The 25,427-nt window shown below is 28.5% G+C and overlaps 1 protein-coding gene and 1 long non-coding RNA gene across 7 annotated transcripts in view; both read right to left on the reverse strand.

Annotated features, from left to right (window-relative positions):
* Nucleotides 1-18,691, reverse strand: part of LOC101240141 (uncharacterized) — a 57,842-nt gene extending 39,151 nt beyond the window's left edge. Inside the window, exon 1 of one of the 6 annotated variants that reach the window (XM_065809227.1) lies at nt 18,577-18,691. In XM_065809227.1, the coding sequence (XP_065665299.1) occupies nt 18,577-18,688 (112 nt within the window). In that variant the 5' untranslated portion in view covers nt 18,689-18,691. Of the gene's footprint in view, nt 1-2,754; nt 3,172-18,576 lie in introns of those variants that run through there. The other 5 variants (XM_065809226.1, XM_065809231.1, XM_065809228.1 and 2 more) reach the window with 5 other exon arrangements.
* Nucleotides 18,692-22,603: 3,912 nt separating this feature from the next.
* LOC136087316 (uncharacterized) lies at nt 22,604-23,668 on the reverse strand. The gene is made up of 2 exons (XR_010641713.1): nt 23,214-23,668; nt 22,604-22,698 (listed from the first exon to the last, which is right to left on the reverse strand). It is a non-coding gene; the product is annotated as an uncharacterized LOC136087316 (long non-coding RNA).
* Between the last annotated feature and the right edge of the window lie 1,759 nt (nt 23,669-25,427).

Consider the following 25,427-nt stretch of genomic DNA (forward strand, 5'->3'; position numbering starts at 1 on the left):
TTGATTAGACTAACTCTGTACAAAAATGGAGTGAAACTATAAAAATTAGTGTGAAGACCAGAATAGGTTTTTTTGTAGTCAAAACATATATTGTTTTTATTAATAAAATGGTTTTAAAAATTAGAAAATACGTCTTCTTTATGAAAATATTTACATTTTTGGTGCTTAAAAGAAAATATGGATATATATATATATACATAATATATATATATATATATATATATATATATATATATATATATATATATATATATATATATATATATATATAATAAGTATAAAATCATAAAATCAAATATTACTATAAACATTTATTTACTCCTAAATAATCGGACTATTGCTGACAAAAAAAGATGTCATCTTACTTAATGACTACTTCTCTTAATTTGCAAACAATTATTCATGAGAAAACCTTCTAAACATCACTTAGGCCATTATCTCATAAGCCATAATCCAAACTCTTTTTTTATATAACCAGTTAGATTACAAGAGGTAAAAGATTATCGATTAAACCTTTAACAGGCCCATGTTTTTTTAAATTACAGTTCCTATTATTATACTACTATTAGTCCAGCTTTTTTTCTTTGAAGTGGTCTCTAAATGTCCCGTGTTTTTGAAAAACATCGTGTTTTTATTTGTTAATAATTAATAAAAAGTTTTTTACTATTTTCAACACTATTAAACACTACAAACTGTTGTTATTCAAGTATTATTAAACACTACAAACTCTTATTATTCAAGAACTTCCTTATCTGCCATATTTAAAATTAAACATGTGTAAAAGTGATTTGTTGAAAGAAAAGCTCTGTAATTATGTAGTAATAAATTTTGTGATGATTAGACATATAATTACTGATGAACAATAAGAATAAATGAGGAGATGCTTAAAACTATAATATTATGGCATGGACATTTGGGAACCACTTTCAGTTTGCGTAATAATAGGCATGGACAGTTAAAAGGTTAATAAAAAACTTAAAAAAGAGCACAGATGTCAACAACATTCCTGCAAAGTTTTTTTTCTTAAACTTCTTGATTGTGAACCATAAGTTAGGATTTGGATGGGTAGGCAAGTTTTTTTAATTGTTTTAGCATTAAAAAAACTTAGCTGCCCATTAGGAACTATAATAAACAAGCCAATTAACCTGAAACATAACCTGGCTTGTTTTTTGCTTTATAATTACTTTGTAAAATTTTTTTAAAAAATATTCAAATGTGTAGTTAAGAACTTTTTCAACTGATCTCACTATTACCTAGTAAACTGCAGTAAAAATTTATGTACTAAAAACTAGACAACTTTCAAAGCCACTACAATTGTCTCTATTAACATCTATTACAATTTTCTTTACAATATGCAGCTTGCATTTTGCACAAAACGTTGTACTAACCATATAACTAAATAAGAATAACTTCTAATAAACTAAACACATTTACTACATTCTCAAAAATGTATCATTTTGATGATGATACCTATGGCCTAACAACTGAAAAATTACTTAAAAAAGTAAATCAACATCATAACTATGCCTAGCCTGATTATTTCAATGGTTAAGATCATTGACCCATGGTTAAGATCATTGACCCATGGTTAAGATCATTGACCCATGGTTAAGGTCATTGATCCATGGTTAAGGTCATTGATTAATGATTAAGGTTATTGATCATGGTTTAGGTCATGACCCATGGTTAAGGTCATTGATCCATGTTTAAGCTCATTGATCATTGTTTTTGAAACTACATTTTAAAACCAGTGGCTCGAAATAATATTTTGTAAATCAAATAAAATATTTAGCTGTAATGATGAATTTCTTCTCATTAGCCAACTAAAGCTAAAATTATTTGTGCAAATAAAATAGTTGTAAAAATTCAACATTTTGTCAGGTACGAAAAACATATAAATAGATGATAAACTACTTTATCATCTATTTTATAGCTTGCATATATGCAACTAAACATATGTACTTAGCCAGTTATGGGGGTTATGTTAAAGTTCTTTGAAATATACAAAGAACATTACAAATTTTCATAAGTAATTAATGAAAATAATTTATTTTTTTTTTTGTTTTTTTTGATAAGCTTGTACCTTTATTTTGTGTATTTTAGAATAATTCTTGCAAGTACATTGTTTTTTAAAATCAGTTTTTAATTTTTTGTGGCTTTTTATTTATTGGTTAGGGATAGGGTCTACCACTATTACCCACAATTTTAGTCCTTTAATCCCTCTTTTTATCCCTCCTAACTCATTTTCAACATCCTTTTAATATCTCCAAATTCATTTTCATACAACTATTGGTATTTTGTTATTGTTGTTGTTGTTGTTCCTATTAGTATTATTTTATTAAAATTTACATTAGTATTGCATTTTTATTGTTTTGTTGTTGCTATTGCTTTATTGTCCTTACTTGAACCTTGCTATCATTAGTATTGATATATCTTGTGAGGAAGATCCCAAGTCACCATCTTTTTTGTAAAAAAAAATGCACATTTTTTTCATAATAGAGTTTTTTTACAAAACTGGTAATTTTTTTACACAAAAAGTTACTAAAACTCTTTTCCAAACTACACATGGGGAATTGTATCTTAGAGTTGCAGGAGAATGTGGTAACATACATTAGTATAAAAAACTTCAATTGATAAATTCTTATAAATAAAGTTAATTTTGTTAAAATAAAAAAAAGTGTATTCATATCCCCCAACCTTAAAATAGAAAATAAAAATTTAAAATTAAAAAAAAAAATTTAATAAAAAATATACCTTACCAAAAGTGCAAATAAAACCAGGTAATTAATGAAATAAATGCTACCAAAATAAAAATTTATCGTGCCTTGAACAGAATAGAACTTTTTTAATATTACACTTCAAATGACAAACAAATTTGTAAACAAACCTGTGAACCATCTTGGATTTGAGATATTGTTAAAATAACTATTATATAAAATAACTTAAAATTTCTTAAATATGAAAGGTCTTCTTTCTTTTTTTTTTTTTTTTTTTTTTTGTTGTGCCCTTTAACCAGGGCAGCTTATCGAGATCGCGTTGGTCGGAAAGGAATTTTAAATTGTATACTTGTAGCATGTTTTAAACAGATATTCTTAAGGTCTAATGCTGACAGGAGACACTGATGAAAGTTACAAATACGGTTAAATTCGCAACCATGTGCAAATGCACAATATTTGTTTTTAAATAATTTTAAATATAGTTATTAGTTCTGCCCTCCTCCGCTGTGGTTACAAAAGTTCTTGCGCAAGCAAATTATCAATTCATTAAAGCTTTTTTCTTTTGTACAGGTTAAAAGACCTCAGAATGCAGTGGGACCTCAGAATGTCAGGTTTGAGTTAAACCAGCATAGAACTCGATTTTTTTTAATTAAATTCTAAAAGCGTTGAATAATCTGATTAAAGAATATAAAATATGTTAAGTCATAAACAAAAAAATATTACATGTAATCCTTACAAAATAATCTAAATTACGAAGACGTTGAAAATAGTCTATAAGCAATAAACTAATTTTTTTTAAATAATTTTAAATATTTCAATCCCTTCTGAAAATAAGTTTGCAGAACCTTATCAAAAATGTTGCCTTAAGACTCCAAAAACAGTGCTAAAAAGATGCGTGCGCAGAATAAATCCAATTTTCTTAAAATCGTTTTTTTAAATACCTAGCAATTTGAGGTGCTGCACCTAACGTTTTGAGGTACCAAATCAAAAACTATATAACAAACTTAAGTTATTAATTTTATCATTTTTTTTTTTTTTTTTATAACATTAACCAACTTAAAAAAAAATGTAATGAATAAAAAATATAAAAATAAGATCCAGGTAAACTTTAATTCAAAAAGAGGCGAGTAGAGAACGCTAGGTTGTATTCTAGATAAAATTAGTTAAAGGAATGAAGATTTTAATGTTATCTTCATCAGACTCAAACTGAAGGCATTTATTGGGTTCTATTTCACAAAAGGATTTGATCATATTTGATTTGAAGCCTGTTTTACCTCGGCATGATGCTTTACTACATGTAGATTTCAAAACATTATGGGAACACAAGCATTCTCGAAGTTTATTTGCTGCGCAAACATTCTCTCCACATGTACACTCTTCCTTACATTTATAGAATGCCTCAATTTGTTGTTGTAGCTTGGATTTCCTTTCTTTTTTTTGCCTTCTCCTTTTTGGCTTTGTCTTCCTTGATAAAAGAAACTGTTTCCAATATTTTTTTCCCCTCCATTGAGCCGTGAACCTGGGTAACTCTAACATTTTCTTTTTTCAATTTAGGTGTTACTTTGGTTACAGGCAACAAGTTAAGTATTTCTTCCAGTGATATTGATTTATCAGATATTGTTTGATAAGCGTCCATGGCACTTTCGTATTTATGTTTTCAATATCTTGCTGAGCCACAGCGAACATCTTTTCGAGATGAAACTGTTACTGCTGCTGATATATGATCTTTTTCGGTATTTTTTTGAAAACATAGCTTAGCTCGTAAAAACTTATCTTCCTGCATCCACTTAACACTAAGTCCTCCGCTTGAAATGCCAATTTTTTTACCTGCATTTATGATTGTTTGTTTTGATGCCCACTCTGGCCATAACTCTGCAAGTATATCCATGAAACTTTCTCTGTTGATTGTCATAAACGGAGAATAAAGTACAGATTTAGCACTTCTGTACTCAGAGTGCAATTTCTGATTGATTTGATTAAGGAGCTGGTTAACGCCAGTTGCATCAGGTGGAGTGATGAAAAGTCTAATATTTTTGCTTCTTAGGAATGTCAATACATCACTGTCAAATCTTGAAGAGTGACCATCAGATAGGACAACAACAGGTCGTTTTATATTGTTTTTTTCTAAAAATTGGCCAAACATTTGATATGCACATTGAAGTGTACTGTGATCCTGACTTCTACTCTCATTTGTGGAGATTAGAAGATTTGGAATACGTATAACTGCTTCTTTTGGGGCCAAGTGGGCACTAATCCCTTTGACCCTTGAATATGATTTGGCACATTGCTATATCTCCTCCAAAGGAAACAAAAGAATGTATAATTACGCATGCATTATAATCTCTTATAATCTTTTGACAACTTTCCCCTCTTCCAGCATACACTAAACCATTTGAAGTACCATCAACTGCATAGTTTATAAACTGGGGAAGAAAACTCATTTCATAACGTCGAGATGAAATTAAATGCAAATAACTTTTCTTTTTATTTTAAATTAACTTTCATTTTCCTGTTCTGAGGTCCCTTAACCTAACATTATGTGGTGGAATGTAAAAAGTATAAAAGATATGTGAATCAAACATTTAAAAATATATTCAGCATGAAAAATAAATAATTTATGCAGAAATTCATGATTCCCTTAGCAATATTGGCAACAATACTATCTACTATTTAACCTGACAGTCTGAAGTCCCTAATGAAAAAACAATGTCCTAAATATTTATCTAAAGACATATGAAAACTATAGTACAAGAGTATTAAAACATTTTGGCAGTCTAGCCGGAGTATTACTTTAACTCATAAAAGTGAAAACAAAGTATATACTCAAATATTTGGAGCTTAGCAGGATCTTAAAAACACCTAACATTCTGAGATCTCTTTACCTGTAGATAACTTTGTTGAGCCTGCTTAGATTAGAAACTAGAAAAAGGAAATACTGCAGAGCCGTGGCTAGGCTACCTTTCACCCCTTAATTGGGGGAAGGGGAATCGAATTTAGGTTTTTTTTTGAAAATTTATGGAGATTTTTAACCCACTAAAAACAGCGCTGCTATACTGTAATATTTAGGTGAGGTTTCTCATCTAAGAAACTTCATGTCATCGTTTCATGTAAATAAAAACGTGTATTTCAAGAATTTTTAATAGACAGCTAATGACGAAAATGTTAAATGTTACATTAAATCTTTCAATAAACGAAAAGCAAAACATATTCCACCAAAATTGTTAAAATGTCAAACATTCTTTGTTTACTAATTTAAGTGAAAAATTATTAGAAAATTCTCCTCCTATTCTGCATTAAAGTAATGATTCTCGCGATGTTAGAAATTACTTGCTAACATCGAAATAATATTTTTAGAAAAACTTTGATGACTTAAAACCATCATTGACGGCTTTAAAGTATGTACAAATTTTGGTCCTATTATATGTCGGAATTTAAATGCCGGAATTTAAAATATTGTATGCGTATTTATATGCCAGAATTTAAATAAAATAATTTTTTATTAATTTTACATTAGTTTTTATTACGTTTGCCTTTTTTTATTACAGAGTGCCGCGAAAGAACATTAAACTAGGAAGTTCACGTCTCTCTCCTTACTCATGTCGTAAACGTAGCATCGAAATGATCTATTGGTTCTGAGCCCGAATATTAACCCCTGCTGAGCAGAAAACTGAAGTCTTGGAATGAGATATTGTCAACAATGACATCGGCAAACAGTAAATCCTTACAAAAGTAAATCCTTCGTTTAACATTTAGCAACACAACCTTTTGAAGATCATCGTCAAATGATGTTGATCTCAGTCTAGTTTTTTTTAATTTTCAGTTTGCTTTCACAGCTTATTTTTCACCGCTTATTTGAGTAAATAAAAAGGTCTGTAAGCGATTTTACACAAGGAACAAATTGTTTTTGTTGAAGCCTGCATATCTGTAAAGAATTCTGAAACATCACAAAAGACAACTTTTGCAGATGTTGTCTTAGCGCATATGATTTCTGTACTAAGCGAGAAGAATGCAATCACTTCATCATTTGTATGAGCTTTACAACTTTTTACTTTGTCTGCACTGCCTGTCTGCACTGTTTGTCTGTCCGTCTGCACTGTCTGTCTGTCTGCACTGTCTGTATTGTAATGTTTTAGTCGCAAAGATAAAAGCCATGGTGCATAATTAAAGTGAAAAATTTGAAAAAACTTGCTTTAATGTCTTTTCGCTTTTTAAACTTTAAACTAGGAATGTCGAACCCAATTATTTTTTATTTGGGTATTTGGTGTTTTTAGCATTATTTGGAATCACCCAAATATTTGTATTTTTACCCAAATATTTGTATACGAATAGCGCAAAAATTTTTAAATTATTTTTCAGTATTTTTAAAAAAAATAACCGTCACATTTTTAAAAATCTTTTACGAACTTTTGTTCGTAAAAGATTTTAAAGAATTTGTTACGAACCCTTTATTTTAATTTCCAAGTTACGCAATTTCCGTGAATTTTATATCATAATTAATTCACTACTACTGAAATTTTTTAAAATTTATCTTTGTTTAACTGTGAATTTAATCAAGTAACTATTGAAATTATACAAAGAAGTACTATAAATACTACTATCAGGTATGAGTCTCAGGCTTTTTTAGGTTACGTTGACTAAACTAAAATTTTATTTAGAAAATGACGAGTGAAGTGCGGAAACATTTTGTAAAAACCAGTAAAAATCAGGCAAAATGTCAAGTTGGCAACTGTAATGAAGTTTGTAGGATTGTTAATTATGGAACAACGAATTTGATGAATCATTTAAAATTGAAACATGGCACGGATATATCTCTTAAAAGAAAGAATACATCAGAATCAACAGTAGGTCCAATTAATCAAAAAATTCAATGTCCAATAACAAGTTTTATAGTTCGAGAGTCTAGAGAGTTGTTAATATCAAAATGTACAGCCAAAGATGGATTTTTAATCAATCAAATGATAAATTCGGATGCTACTAAATCATATTTGTCATCACGCGGTCATCAAATGCCTAAATCAAAATCAACAGTTTGGGAAGACATTAAAAAATACTACGGAGAAGTTTTTAATGAATTTGTGTTAAAAATTCAAGAGTCTAAAGTCATGAGAAAGAAATTTACAATAATTACAATAATTGATGAGTGGACTGATAATACATTCAAGAGATATTTAAATATCAAAATTCACAACGGCACTGAATCTAAGCAATTTGCATCAACTCCTTTTGGATCAGGTAGTTGTAATGCTGAAAAATTGAAAACAACTGTCAGGAAAAAACTCCAGGACATCATTACTTGACATTTCAGAAGATATTATCTCAACTATAAACGATGGAGCTTCCGTAATGAAAAAATATACCATCTTGATGCCATTTGAAAGTCAACTTTGTTACAATCATGGAATAAATTTAGCTTTGTTGACTTTTTATATCAAAAAGATCGTGAAGAGATGGATGAATATAATGATGATGTTGAACTTGATGATGAAGATGAAGATTTTGATGAAAAACTAGATTTTGATGAACAAGTAGGCTCTTTACCAATGGAAAAATCCTACTTTGATGTTATATCAGTTGTTCAAGGATATGTGAGAAAATTTCGGAAATCTCCATTGAAAATTGCTCGCTTTAAAGAAAATGTCCAAGAAACAACAGGAAAAGAGTTAACCCTATTAATTCACTGCAAGACAAGATGAAATAGTGTACTTCCTATGTTGCAGAGATTTTATGAACTGAAAGAAATTGTAAAATCTATAATAATTGAATTTGAAGGTTCAAATGATGACAGCATTGAAACTAAAGTTAAAGACATAATATATTGTTTGATTCCTGTTGAAGAAGTTATTAAAAAATTAAGCTCTAAATGCTGCAATTTGATGGTGGCAGAAGGATCATTTATCTATTTATTCAACACACTCAACGCACAGGAAAGTGATATTTCGCAAAAAATGCTCAAAAATTTAAAAACTCGAATTGATTCACGAAGAAATGTCAATTTAATATCAACATTGATTTTTCTTTACACTGGTGATTATTTAAAGAAAAATTTTTATTTTAAATATTTGTCAAAATTAACTATTAGAAAAGAAATTAAGGAACTCAATACAAGACTATTTGCAGAATCATTGTTGGAGGAAATTGATGATAAAAATGATTCAAATACAACATCCAAGTTTGATGACACTATCAACCACTTTGTAAACCATCAGAAAACAGTCAAAACTTTGATCAAGAATGAAATTAAGGCGTTTGAAGGAACAAAAGAACATAAAGATGATCTACAATGCCTTATTAACTGTGCAAGCAACATCAACAGACGTTGAAAGAGTCTTTTCTGTAGCTGGAAACTTCAAGACTAAATTTCGTAATAGAATGAAAGAAGAAAAATTGAATATGCTTGTATTTTTAAAATATCACTTCTTAAATAAAAGCTAAAATTTGAATTGAAATCAATTGATTTTTTTCATACATTTTACTATTTGGTATTTGTACAAATATTTGGGGGGTCACGATTTGGGGTATTTCGTATTTATTCAAATATTGAAAACCCAAATATTTGGCATCCCTACTTTAAACGTACTGTTCAAGAGGGATTCAATAAAATTGTTCGGTGTGAGTTTTAAATCGGACTAATGGGATACCAATACATGATGTCATTTCAAAGTTAAACTTGTTAAGACAGTAAAAAATTGATATTCAAAATAAAAATTACCTAAAAAATTTTGACAATTTGTGGAGTTGCCAAAAAATCCCAAACCGCCCCTCCCTAAGCTGAAAAATTTACTTCTCTCAATTGATGATTGTAGTCAGGTACTTTTATAGTAACTATGTTTAAAACTTTTATTGTAAAACGGGTTGATTTTGATAATTTTGCCTGTTAATTACAAAAGTATTGATTTGGAGATGTACTTGCAAAATTAGAAACTTTTTTTTTTTTTTCTTGTACAAATCTATCCTCAGATGTTCAAGTGGTGTGTTCCAGTTATAATACCACTGTAATATACCACTCATTTTTGGTTACTCCCAATTACATATGCAGAAAATTCAAAACAATTTTGTTTTTCAAATAATTTTCAAAATTTAATGCTTCAAACGATTATTTCTAGTTAAAAAGGACATTAGGACAAAAAATATCACAAGAAGATTTGCAGAAGAATTCGTGAGCCATGCAAAATGCCTTGTTAGATCTCAACTAACAGAATATTGATTTTTAAGGCATCCAAGTTATATGGTATACCATATGGTACTCTGCACAACAAGAGTAAATCAAGACATATGAAAAACTTTGGAGGGCAGACCAGATTACAGCCCCATACCGAAGAAAAGATTCTACAAGTTATTAGCATCCTGACAGATTGGAAGTTACCTTTGGATAAGTTAGATATACGTCTGCTAGTAAAAGACTATCTAGACTGAATGGGCGTTACTGATTTAAAATTTAAAAATAACTTGCCTGGCCCTGATTGGATAAAATCCTTCATTGTTCGCAATAATCTGACTGCTCAAATTGCTGACAACGTAAAACCAGCAAAAGCTGAAATTGATCGAAATTCAGTATGTTCATATTTCAATGAGTTATCCATTACACTTCAAGACATTCCTAATACCAATACATTCAACTTTGATGAGACAAATATGAACAATAATCCAGGTTCTAAAACAGTAGTTTGTAAACGTGGCCTTAAACGCATAGAAAGAAAAATGCAACATAAAGGAGCTATTAGTATTATGAACTGTGGGAGTGCAGTTGGTCGGTTTCTTTCTCTCATGGTTGTTTATAAAGCAGCAAACTGCTACATAGAGTGGACAAATGGTGGCCCATCTGGCCATCTCTTACAGGAGCTAAAGTTGTTATTGGGGATAATTTAACTTCACATTTCTCATCTGATATCATCAAAGCATGCTTGGAAAATAATATCCGGTTTACTCCCAAATGCCACACATCTACTACAACCGCTTGAATTGCTGTTTTCAGATCCTTGAAAGTTGAGTAGAAGAAGATTTTACAAACATGGAGAAGAGAATCGCGAATCAAGGGTTCAATTCCAAAAAACCATTTCCCAGCGCTCTTGACAAAGATTCGAAGCTTCAGGCATATATCCATTGAATCGAGAAAAAGTATTAAAACGGCTTCCAGATGTCAACAAAGACTATGGTGGTGAGACCATAAAAGAAATATTAAATGAGAGTGTAATAGATCTTCTCACGAAGTACTGTGGCAATGATGCAGCAAGAAAAACCAATAGAAAAAGAAGGAAAACAATTGCACCAGGAAAATTGATCACAATAGTTGACATTGATTATAGACAAACATCAAAACAGAAATAATCCAAAAACCAACAAATTAAAGGCAAAAAATCAAAAATAGCTTTAAACAAACAAAACAAAAAAAAAAGGATATTGAATCTTTGTCTAAATTAGAAGACATTGAAGTTGGTAGTAGTGGTTATCCCAATGAAAGTAATGACAAGAAAGATGTTGATTTAAATGAGTCTAATCAAGAAGAACCTGATGTCAACAATTTTCTAACTACAGGGAGTTGACATGTTGTAGTCTACCCAGGAAAAACCAAAAAAAAGTGTGAAATTGAATTACGTTGGACAGATGGTTGAGGTTTTATTAACACCCAAAATTCTTTGTATGAGGTTCCTAAGGAAAGTAGAAGGATCCAAAAATCTGTTCAATCATCTTTTTGCAGAAGACATCGTTTTTGCTGTACATTTCTCAAGTATATTGTGACATCTTCAACCACCAAAGACAAATAATAGTTATCAACTAGAGTTTGCGAATGTAAAAAATATTGATAAAGTCTGTTAAGTGAATCGGATGCACTATCAGATGTCAGAAATATTCACTAAATGATTGAACTCAAAACATTTTATTAAAGAAAATTAACACTTTGTCTTTTAAACATTTATTTTACTAATTAGTACCCTGCAGCAGTTTAGAGGTACTACACAGAACAACTAATTCCTAGTCCGGTTTTAACACCAGTTGTATAATCTTCAGAAAATGTGATTTTTAGGTCTTTTTGTTTTGGTATCTTATTTTAAATGGAGTTAAACAAGTAAAGTACATTAGTACTTAGTATTTATAATATTTATTTTGTCAGTATTATTTTATAACTGCTAATTACAATTTCTCTAATGATGCTACTGATATATTATATTGTTATGTTTAGCCTATTAACACCAAATTGTTTTATTTATTAGAACAAAAAAAAAATTATATTTAATGGAATCCTATAAAGGAAAAGTATGTTATATCGAAAAAATAAAATTAAAAAAAAAATTTATACGAAAGAGTTTATTCGCAAAAATGCTCTAAAACCTATCAAGTCACCCCGTTTGACAGTAGGGTAGGGTGGGGCAAGATGACCCGTGGGGCAAGAAGTCTTTTTGCTTATGTGAGAGTATCATAGAACGGTAATGTTTTATCCCTCTATAATACTATTCATAAAGTTAAAACAAAATCGTGGAATAAAAAATGTTTTTAATATTGCTGGTAGGTGAGGTTTAAATCGGTTTATTACTTTTTGAGGATTTTGTTGGTAAGTTGCTTCTAATTTTGAATATTTATTGGATTGGCAATACGATATTACAATGTACGAATTATGCGATTAAGGTAAGAAATGTGTTGTTTTATAGAGAATTTATCCCACAATAATATAGTCAAGAAATTTTATAACTTAACAATAAAATTAATTTTATTTGTATTAAACTTGCACTCACTACAGATGAGGCAAGATGTCCTCGGTTACGTGGAGTAAGATGCCCTCAAAGGGCTTCTTGCGTCGTGGTTTTACGGAATTTCTACCATTTTTAAAGTGTGTTTAGAACATAAAAATGTTTACTAATTTAGTTATTGACAATGTTTATATGTTGGTTTATATGTTGATAACTATTATGCATATTTATAAATAGCTTTTTAAAATAATTTTATATATTAAGTAAATGTCATAATGTATATGCTAAGTAAAATGAAGCTGTATCACATGCTATTGTTGCAATTCAATACATATTTGTAAAACTTTTGCAAATATGCATCGCATTCAGCTGAATGAAGTTGTATTAATACAACTTCATATATTATTACATGCGCATAATACAACTTTTACTAAAAGGAGCTGTGTTTAGCATGCAACATCATATTAATAATTGCAACATCGTGTTATTGTTAATAATCTTGAGTAAATTTGTATGTACATGTAACTTTAGTAAGTTCTTATTTAACTCAAAGAGAGTTAATTTATAGATGTTATGTAATGTATAAAATAATAATGTATTGAATAATTATATAATACTGTGTATGTGTTTGTATGTTTATATAATTGAAATTTTAAGGCTTTAATATTTCTTTAGACACATTTAAATATTACAAATAATGGTGAGAAATTATGTGCGAAAAACACAGAGGTGCAACAAATGATAGAATAAAGTCAGCATTAGATGTAATAAAGATGGGCTGCAGTCTAAAGAATGTTGCATCAGAATTTAGTATTAATAAAAAAACATTACATCGTCATCGAGATGGAAAAGTAAAAGTTGCTGGTGGTTTGTCTCTGGGTGGAAAATTTCCTGTTTTTAGTAAAGAATTTGAATTAAAGATTGTTACACAAGTTCAGATTATGGAAACAGCATTATTTGGCTTGACAACAATAGATGTGCGTCGCCCGGCATATGATTTTGCTAAACAAATTGGAATCGATAATCCTTTTAATAAAGAGTCAAAAATGGCAGGAGTGGATTGGCTGCGAGGATTCATGTCTCGCAATCCACAACTTTCTATTCAAACTCCATAACCACCAGTATAAGCAGAGCCATTGGCTTCAATAAACTAAAAGTAAATCAGTTTTTTTCAGTATACAAGTCATTATTTGAGGAACATAAGTTTTCAGCCAAACAGCTCTGGAATATGGATGAAACTGGAATCACAAATGTCCATAAGCCAGGAAAAATAATTGCAACGAAAGGCAAACAACAAGTTTCGAAAATAACTAGTGGAGAAAGAGGTGCTACTGTGACAGTTGTGTGTGCAATGAGTGCAAGTGGTACTTATGTCCCACCCTTATTTATATTTCCCCGTAAGCGAATGACTGATAGGCTGGCTGTTGGTGCACCTTCAGGCTCAATTATTAGAGTTAGCTCCAGTGGATGGTCTGATTCATCTTTACTCATTGAATGGTTAACACATGCTGTGACTCATGCATCTAAAACTAATGAGCAATTAATTGTACTTGATGGTAATCACAGTCACAAAACACTTGAGGCCATTAACTTTTGTTGTGACAATGGGATCATTGTACACACAAGATGCAACCTTTAGATTGTACATTTTTTAAACCATTGAAAGTTGGCTACAATACAGCAGCAAGCTACTGGATGTTATCACATCAGAGGCGTAGAATTTCATTTTTTGACATGGCAGGTATTTTTGCAACTGCCTACAACTTTACTACAAACATTGACAAAGCAATCAATGGTTTTAGATGCTCTGGTTTATACCCAATAAATGACCTTATTTTTAATGATGAAGCCTTTGAAGCAGCTTTGCTCACTAATGAAGCTGAGCCATTGAAAATCTGTCAGCAATCTAGTGAATTGCCCAATTTGCCTCTTGTTGCACCTATACAGTTGGCAAATGTCATGAGCACAACAACTACTGCTGCAAAATTGAAGGCTGTTGATGATGCAGTTTTGCCAATTGTTGATAAGTATTTGTAAGTTTTGCCAATTGATAAGTTTTGCCAATTGATAAGTTTTGCCAATTGTTGATAAGTGGTCTTAATTCTCCCTTAAATATTTTGGAAAAGATTTCTCCGCGTCCATTCCTGTTTTAAGATAACGAAAGAGAAAGACAGAGTCAGCTGAAAACCTTACTTCTTCACCTTTCAAGAAGCGACCAGAAGAGCATGAAAACAATGTAAAAAAAAAGCAACAAGCAGTCATATTGTGTAAAGAAAAAGCTGCACTTAATAAGGTGATCAAGCAAAAAATGAAATCAATAAATTTGAAGACAAAAAAGGTGAAAAAGCCTGAAAAGCAGAAAGCAGAAAGACTTAATGGCATAAAGAAACAAATGAAAAGGAAGAAAGATATGGTTTCTGCCTCTGAAAGTTTTATCACTGATACAACTCTATGCACCATATGCTCTTGTCCATACAATGTGCCAACATTTGATGATTGGACACAATGTAGTAAATGTACATCTTGGTACCACTTTTCATGTGGTCCAGATGATTCAGACTTATGCTACTACTGTGAATCATAATCATGTATATGTTATTTGAACATTTATGTTAGTGATATAAATTAAAAAAAGTTATTCATCTTCAAGACAATTGCATAGAATAATTGCAGTGTTTATATTTCAGTTATTTTAATAAAATATTTTTATAAAGAACTATTAATAGCTTTAATTTTAACTGATATTTTTAACAACTGTTTTAAAGGCAAGATGCACTTCTTGGAGCATCTTGCCCCACGGCTTGGGCAAGATGTCTCCTTGTACAATTATTAGTTTTTTTAACTTTAAAGTTTATCACCAGTAATAAAGTAGTTGTTTTATCTTACCAATGTCTTCTCTTATAAGTAAACTTTGATATGAAAAAGAAAAATTACTAGAAAATGTAAAAGTATTTGTTATATACGCTAAAGTTTCTTAAGGGGGGCATCTTGCCCCACCCTACCCTACGTTTTATTTTGTAAAAGTTTCTGAAAATACGATCGATAAGGGGCTGTCTATTAACTACGTCAACAATTTTTTGGCAATTTTTACCTTCCACCTTCGCCCCCTTGTTAACAACATGTCAAACTTTCAGAGACCCCCCTATAAAGTTACGTCAACAATTAATTTACCCCCCCCCCCCCTCCTAAATATTTAAAAAAATAAATGAATAGTATAGTTTAAATAGTAGTAATAGCAGTAGTTTACAACTTTAAGAAAAAGTGTTTACAAGTAAAATGTTTAGAAAAAAAAATTTAGTTCACCTTTTAACTTATAAACATTTTTTAAATATATATAGCCATTTAAAATTATAAAGGCTTGCTCTGAACAAAAAGTGAATAGGATTAAAAGTGATTGCTACATGCAACACTATTGGTTTAAACTTTTTTCAGTACATGATAGAAGGTAAAAAAAATTTAATTTACTCAACTTATCGAAGAACTGCAACTCGATATTATGTTAATAATAAAAAAAACGTTCCGGTTATGGAATTTAAAAGAACAAAGAGAAACATTAAAACTTTGATAGAGGAGAATATTCCTCGATGTTTTCCGAAATTCTTACTATGATAAAGAAATCGAAACTGTTGGGATTTTTGATAAGATCTTCAAGATTCACGAACCGTGTTGTGTTGCAGTGGAATACCCTGCCGCATATAGTAATTGACACGACTTCCGCCAACATTTTCAAAAATTGACTAGATGAACATTTAAATTAGTTAGTTTTAAGTTAGTTAAAAATTAAGTAAAGTTAGTTAAAAATTAATTAAATTTAAAAATTTAGTTAGTTGTAAATTAATAAAAAGATTCTAAAGAAATTTTTGATAAGATCTTCAAGATCTTCTTTTACAAAACAAGTTTATATTTTTAAGTTGTTATATTACGATTAATAATTGCAAACTTAAGATATATATATTTAACTAATCTGAAAGTTATGAAATACATACGTACAGTGCAGAGTCACTGAACGTGAATGTGCCAATCCTCCTTACTTAAACTTTAGACCTAATCCAATTCCACATTGAAAGCAAACTAATTTTAATAGAGTCTAGCATAACAAAATAATGCATTTGATAACTTGTATAAACAAGGGGTTAGTAATCTTTTAAGACGGAAGACCCAAAGTTTATAATTTATAAAAAGTTTCCAGTTTTTAAAGAGCTATTAACATCTTGTTTTCAATATTATAATAGTATTTGTGCATGGAGCTTGAGAGTCGCATTATAATATTGAAATTTTAGCATCAAATGTTTATATCAGGGTCGGCAATTTGCTTGTGAGCAGCAGGTTGCCGATTCTGGTATAAACATTTAAATAATATAATTTAGAATATGTACTTACATAAATCTTTATTTGTTTTTACATCAGGCCAACAAACACAAACTTTGAAAAAATAGTAGTGTTACGAGTAAACATCTCGCGTGTGCTCATTTTGTTCTGTATGTGTCCGGTATTTTTAAAGCACAACATGGTTTAAAAAAAGTAGAATATAGAAAATGTCATTAAAATACTAAAGGCTGGGTGAGTATGTAACACAAGGCTATAAACGATGCCTAATTTTCTTTTTTTTTAAGTTTAGTTTAGTTAATTTTAGTCGCGTCAATTACTATTTGCAGCAAGGTATTCCACTGCAACACAACACGGTTCGTGAAGAATTTCTCTCTTGGCATGCAATTGAGTACTCTTTGCTGGGCAAGACTTTGCTTATAACCAAGCATAATATACTTTGACGACGAAGGACGACTGAATAATACATGAAAGTTTATTTCATCAAATCCACGCATTAACTTGAACATCAGAATTAAATCACCTATTATTTTTCTTTCTTCAAGTGTCGGAAGCTCTAACATGCTCTTCGGCGGTGCGATGCTTAATCTCAGGAATGGTTTTTGTAGCACGGTTCTAAACTTTTTCTAGCTCTTCTATATCTGCCGGTTAGTAAGGTGACTACGCTTGGATAGCGTACTCTAAGTGAGGATGAACATATGTGGTGTGCGCTTCTTTACACAATGAAAAACTACGGCTGCGAATAGTTTTTTTCAGCCTCTCTAAGGAGCGGTTAGCGTTCATCGCAGCTGCTAAAACTTGAGCATTATGTTTAAGATCATATGAGATGAGAACTCCAAGATCTCTCACTAACTGAGCAACTTCGATTGCAAGTGGCAGGCTGTATGTAATAGTCTCGTTTTGAATACTTACTTAGTTACTAGTCATGCATACTGGCCGAGAAAAAAACCTTTTTTCTTCGCCGGTATGCATGACTAGTAACTAAGTAAGTATGCATGACTAGTAATGAAGTAACTAAATTTATTTAAAAAAGTAACGTTGTTGAAGTAAACTTTTCTTGACCTCCCCCCTCCCCCTTGTCAAAAATTATCAAAAATTTCCAGACTCCCCCTCCCCCCTATTTTATTGACGTAATTAATGGACAGCCCCTAAGATTGTCCTTTTGAAACTTTTTTATTTATAAAAGCAATTTATTTACTATGACAACAAATGTAAACTAAAATTAAGTAAAATATAAAAAAATATTGATTGCAAATTGAATTGCATAATGCTTTGCATTGAACACAGACAACATTTTACTAAACATATTACTAAAAATTTTTACTATTTTTTAAAGAAAGCTCGTTGAAATGTTATGGTCCTTCTGCCGCTTCTTTTTCTTTTTCTTTAGAAAAGAGTTTGTTTTTTTTTCTTCTTTTCACCTAGTTTTACAATCTTTTTTTTACATCTTGTTTTACCATAAATTTTGTTTTGGTTTCAAAATTTTTTCCAAAGAAATATTTTTCTTAAGAAAACTAAACAATCTGATGCATTCGTCAAAATTAACATTTCGCGCACTTTGTTGATAGTACTTTATATACGCCAAAATAACAATTTTTTTATCAAGTGATTATATATTACAGTAAAAAAAAAATTTGAATGTTTTTTTTTTCTTCTTAACATTTTTACTTTTAAACAAAAGATAGAATAGAAAATTTAATCACACAACAACAAACTTTCAAAGTTTGCATAAAAAATCCAGATCAAAAAATAATCACGAGATTAATCAAAAGTAAATATGTCTATCAGTTATATTCTAATATTCTATTTAAAGACTTAAAATTCCACACATATTATAAACATTAACTTACTCGAATTTTCGTTTCGATCTTCCATTTTCATAGTTTTAACAGTTTCGAATACAAAAAGGCGCGCTAAAACAAAGCTAGGGTTCCAAATTAATAAAAAAGTTCGGTAAAACATTCGAAAGCAGTTGTATCTAATTTTCTTTTCTCCTGTTGATTGGACTAGATTTTTTTCTTTCGGTTTAATTTATTAGTATTATTAATAGTAGGTCTTCGTGGAACACCTTAACATCTAATTTTTTTAAAAAAGAATTTGTATTGGTTTCATAATTTTAAGCTTTTTTGGATGATCGCACTTTATTCGTTGATAAAAAAAAAAATATTATAAGTGTAAGAACCTTTTCATTTGTTAAAAAAAAATTTTTTTAATGAAACAAAAGCAATTACAAAATCGAATTTTAATCTAGCGTTAAAAAGTTTAAGTCGGAAAGCAAATGATTTTTGAAGCAAGTTTTTTCAAAAATTAATGGCAAGTGACTTCAAAGCTTTTGTAAATATAATCTACTTTTCTGGTTATCAATTCTTTTTTTTCTTTCTTATTTTGAAATTGTTTATAGAAACAATTTTAATTTGATTATGAACGGAAAAAAACGTTCTTTTTTTACTCAATAACGCATATGACAAACTATAAAGAGGAACGTTTAACAAAATATACCGAAAGAAAGAAAAATTACAGATTTTACAAAATAATTAAAAAATGAAGGAAATACATAGCACAAAAAAATATTCAATTACAGTAGCGCGAGTAGGTGGTTGCTTTCCACCTCTCTCTGATGAAACAGGTGGAAAGTAACGAATTTACTCGCGCTATTGTAACTGAGCTCTATTTATATATATATATATATATATATATAATATATATATATATATATATATATATATATATATATATATATATATATATATATATATATATATATAAATATATATATATATATATATATATTTTATATATATATATATATTTTTTATATATATATATATTTTATGTATATATATATATATTTTATATATATATATATATTTTATATATATATATATATATTTTATATATATATGTATATATATATATATATATATATATATATATATATATATATATATATATATATATATATTTAAATTAGTAAAAAACACTTATCTAACATTTATCTTCGACTTGAAGTTTCACCAATTCTGGATCAACAGGAAGAGTTAATAAAAGTTTTAGTAACTCTTCCTGATGATCCAGAATTGGTGAAACTTCAAGTCGAAGATAAAAGTAAGATAAGTGTTTTTTACTAATTATATATATATATATATATATATATATATATATATATATATAAATATATATATATATATATATATATATATATATATATATATATATAAATATATATATATATATATGTATATATATATATAAATATATATATATATATATATATATATATATATATATATATATATATATATAAATATAATTATATATATATACATACATATATATATATATATTTATATATATATTTATTGTAATTTGAGTACCTAGGTAATATGTGCATACCCGCTAAAAAATGAGGCGTTGATTTGATGTTGATTCAATGTTTCTCGTCAACATTGATTCCATATTGATTTTTTGTCCAAAATGTTAGCCACTTATCAACGTTGATTTGGTGTTTACAAAAAACGTTGATCGAATGTTGCTTTTCAACGTTTAATCAACAAACATTTTTTCTGGTGATTCAACACTGATTTTTATAATAGTCGACGGCATTTTGATATCGCTTTTTAATGCATATATCAAAAAAATATATATCAACTATTTACGAAATATATATATGTTTATATATTTATATATAAACATATATATATTTCGTAAATAATTGATATATATTTTATATATATATATATATATATATATATATATATATATATATATATATATATATATATATATATATATATATATATATATATATATATATATATATTTAAACAACTTTAAAATGTATTCTACAAAATAGAGTGCTCAATGTTCTTAGAAGAACAGAGCAATTATAAATTAGTAGAAAATCACTAAACAAATTTTTTTTTTCATTTAACACAGTGTTTCATCAATAAAAAGACTCATCAGAAATGCTGTCATCAATAAAAAAAACTCATTATTTCTGATGAGTCTTTTTATTGATGAAACACTGTGTTAATTGAAAAAATTTTTGTTAAGTGATTTTCTAATAATTTATAATTGATATATATATTATGTATGTATATATGCACATATATAAAATATTTATATATAAAATTTATACATATTGCTCATATCTTAATTTGTTTTGTAAAAAACAGGCTGTAAATAAAGGATTTAGCAAAAAATTTATTGATAGAGCAATTAAAAGCTAACTCAAAAGAATAATGAAATAAAGTAGGCACTGCGTTAAGTAAGAAAGTTTTTTATTGAATTTAACACAAAATTTACATTTTCAAACAATTTATTTAGCGTTTGCAGCATTGTTCATTTTTAAAACTTTTTGATTGAGTCGTGTTCCTGATTGTCTTAAAAATTTCGAAATGCCTGATCAACCTTCGCAAATTTTTGCACCATGATGCTGTCGTGTAATCGCATCTAAATCAAAAATTCAAATCAAATTAAAAAAAATCAAACTGCAGAAATTATAGCAAATAGTTGCATAAATGACTGACTAGGGCAAACAAAATATATTTCCTGTAAAAACAAAAATCTAAAAAAATGCATAAAACCATTCTAACCCACTATCATATGATACAGGGTTTATGTTTTAAAATTTATCTTCAATGAACCACCAGAGACATTAAAACAGGCCCCAGCATCCTCGCTCATCAACAACTTTCCAAAAGCAAAAGCCCATTTATATGGAGTATTACCTCCACAACAACTAAGAGAACTCATCTATTATTACAAAAATAAAAATTACTTAAGGGTCAGAATACATATTATGTTCATTCTATATGAATGAAATTTATATTAATTTTCATTAAATATTAATCTTAATTTCAATACATGGATTTTTAAAATTGACTCTTGAATCACTTTTCTGATTTGATTCAAAATTTTGAAAATTTGTGGGGGTATTATGCAATCCTTGATATTAAAATAAAAAGCAACAGTAGTACCTTTTTATCTATTTTTGCCATCCAACTCAAAGCAAATTTTTGAAAATCTTAAAAAAAAAATGTAGTAAAATAAATAATATTGTTATTATTTATGTAAAATATTTTGTAAAAAATTAACCATGAAAAATTACCTAAATGGAAAAAATAAATAAAACTTTGATTAACACATTGAAATGTACATTCTTAAAAATTTTATTTACCCTGGCAAGACAAATGTCTTTCTCTGCTATCCTCTTTATTCAAAACACAATTTTTAGAGCCATTTTCTACCTAGGTATAGATAAATTATACCTACAAAAATTAAACAAAATTTTTAAACATTATATAGTGATTTTTATTTAAACTTGTCAACAAAATTATATTCTATAACATTTAGTTCTGATTTCTATTAATTTTTTTACTGCACACGCACACAGATTTTAATTAGAACAAAAGCAACATTAGGACTTTTTTTTTACCAATATATTTGAAGAAAACATCATTTTCCCTTGAGATAGATTAGTTTCTTTCGAGAAGTCAATGTTATTTTCAGCAACTGAAAAGCTTGCTATTTCACTGTGTAAATGGGGAGTTGATATTGATTTAAAAACATTTATAATTCAGTAAAAAAATAAGCATGTTTATTTTAACAAACCATTATATTACTTTTACAAAAATAGTTAACCTGCTATATTTAGAATCACGTTAGATGTTCTTTAGCTATTTGAGCTATCAAAATAATATCTTCTGTATAGTTCTTCATCACCAACCACAATATCTTCATCACTTTCAGAGAATGCCATTGCCGTCTTTCCCCTTTAATATAAACTTTACTTTTTAAACAAAAACAGTGCATGATTTGTGTAATTCTTTATTGCAAAATTATTTATTGATTTAAAAATAATTTTAGTAAAATTTACTTTTGCTTTGTCCCTTTTTTCTCTTCGGTGTCAGTTTCAATTTTTAAAGTATCTGCTGTTTTCTCTAAGCGTGACTGAGCTTTTTCATAAAAATCTAAACACAAATCTATGTACGTAAAATCATTTATCGATATCTAATAAAAAAATATAATTGAAATGTTTGCGGCAAAAGCAGGCGCTATGAGAATGGGGTGCAGTTGGTGCACCGCATAAAAATTAATGAATTTTAATGAAAAACCCATGAAAATTAATGAATTTTTTAGTTTTTTAAAAACACTGAAAATTTAAAAAAAAAATAAAAACATTGTTAAAAAAAATTTTATTCATAAAGACTCCAAAATAAAAATGTTTTTGTCAACGATTAAAAAAATTGTTAAAAATCTTCTTTAAACATTCTAATGACATTCAGAACATATAATTTAAACAAATGCCTGTTGGAATATTGGATTTAAAATAAGTGATATTAAATGAGAGAATAGTCATATTGTAAAGGGGGGCCCAAAATAAATTTGCACCAGCACATGTTTATCCTCTCCAGTGCCCTGGTCAAAACATACAGTTCAGTATCTAATTCAATTTTTTTACATTTTTTTATAGTAATATGCAAACCTGTAGTGTATAAAATCCTAGCTGGGTATATCTTCCAATCAGAGGTTGGTGCCTGCAAGGTTGTGACAGCTTTACGAATCGCAGCGGAACTTTTAAATAAATGCCAGAAGCTTTTCCCATCATTTTTCATCCAACTTTTAGTAATCACTACCACTACTTTAATTTTTCCATTTAAAAATTAAACAATGGCAAATGACATTTCAATATTCTGGTGCAATTTAATTCTAAACAATCTTATATAAGTTACAAAATAAAATTAAAAATACATTAGAGATTAAAAACAATGAACTTTGTAAAACGCTTTTTATATTTATTAATGTAAAACACCAGCGTAAATATTTTATTATTTCTATAAACATACCAGGTATTTGTTTCACACAAAAAATTTATAATATTTAATTAAAATGCATTAAACTCACTTTAAAATTATTCAATGAACTATATATTTGACAAATTTATAACAAATTTTGCATAATGACACATGCACAGGCATTCTTTAAAAATTGATGCTCTGCAAGTATAATCAAAATTTGTGTTTTAATTCAAGAAATCAGTGATATAAGCAATATCACAATGTCTAAGTAGAAAAAAAAAGCATAACCACCTTTTTGAAGAGGTATCATCAAGCCTTTTTTCAAAAGTTTTTTTTTTTTTCAGAAAAATTGTTTTTAGGTTGGCTAATGAATTTACATAACAATTGTCTAAATAAGATGTTTCAAAACAATTAGGAAAAAACTTTCGAACTGAATGACGATTTAGAGTGTTGCATTTTGCAAGATCTACCAAAACCTCTTCTACTAAAATAAACCCTTTGCCTTGAATGACATAAACTCTGTCTCGTAGATTTGATGTGATCTTTTTATTTACCACTTGGACAGAAATTTCTTTACCATTCCTTTCTCTAAGAAAAATATCCAACTTTTTTCTCTCATCTAATTGATTCACTTTTTGGGCAACAGTCTGATATGATTTTCGCACCATTTTTTTAATTCAACCCAAAAAGTTTTCAAAAGGAAAAGCTGATAGATGATCAAGACTCTCCCCAAAGTTAACACAATCATCAGCTAAATGAATCATGCTATGAACATTGTATGTTACTAAGATCTCCCCATACAAAATTTGTACTTCTCTAATTAAACCATATAAGCAACTGTTTAGCAAATGCAACAATTCATTTTTCACCATTTTATCAGAAAGCAGTATGTGCATAGCAATTGAAAGAGAAACAAATAATTCATAGTTAGTTTTATTTATTTTTCCTTTTTGAAACAACAGGTCCGGCATAAAGCAGAAAGAATCAAAACTCTGTTGCTTTTCACTTCTCAAGTTCATTTAAAGAGTGTGGTCTACATTGAAAATTGGATGGTGTATAACTTCGTAAATTTATGAGTTCATTTGAAATACTGTCTTTAACAGATTAACTTATTCTAATACATCGGGGACCTTTACACCAGTTTATTAGAAGTTTTTTATTTACCCCAAGACATAAAAGGTGCATATAGTCCAATGGGAATCCAGTTACCATTGGGAAATTTAACTGAGCAAGAGGAGAAAGACTCTTGTCAAGTTGGTGACCTTCTTCTTTATACAAATTATTTTTAAAAGCCATGTCAGTGCGAAGTTTAATAGTCACATGCAGCTGTTTATACCCATTAGTTTGAAATTTTTTCATATCAAGAATAAAATCTTCAAAGTACTCAACAGCATATGGTTCTTTTCTGTTAATTGTAAATAGTATAGGCCAAATGGAAGTCTTTATACTATTGTACATAGGTGCACCATCAATACTTACAATTAGATCAAGCTTTTCCTTATTTCCAACTGTTGATATATAATAATCAATTGCACTTTCAACTCTAAGATATATATAATCGCCTCCACTGACATATTTTATTGCTGGATCATCAGGAAGAGAACTCTTCCTGATGATCCAGCAATGGTGAAACTTCAAGTCGAAGATAAAAGTTAATAAGTGTTTTTTACTAATTTATTATTGCTCTGTTTTTTAAGAACATTGAGCACTCTATTTGTAAAATACACTAACATAATTTACATACATATATATATACATATATATATATATATATATGTATATATATATATATTACATATATATATATATACATATATATATATATATATATATATATATATATATATATATATATATATATATATATATATATATATATATATATATATATATATATATAT

The sequence above is a fragment of the Hydra vulgaris genome, chromosome 11 (genome assembly GCF_038396675.1).
Source record: "Hydra vulgaris chromosome 11, alternate assembly HydraT2T_AEP".
In the NCBI taxonomy this organism is placed as follows: domain Eukaryota; kingdom Metazoa; phylum Cnidaria; class Hydrozoa; order Anthoathecata; family Hydridae; genus Hydra; species Hydra vulgaris.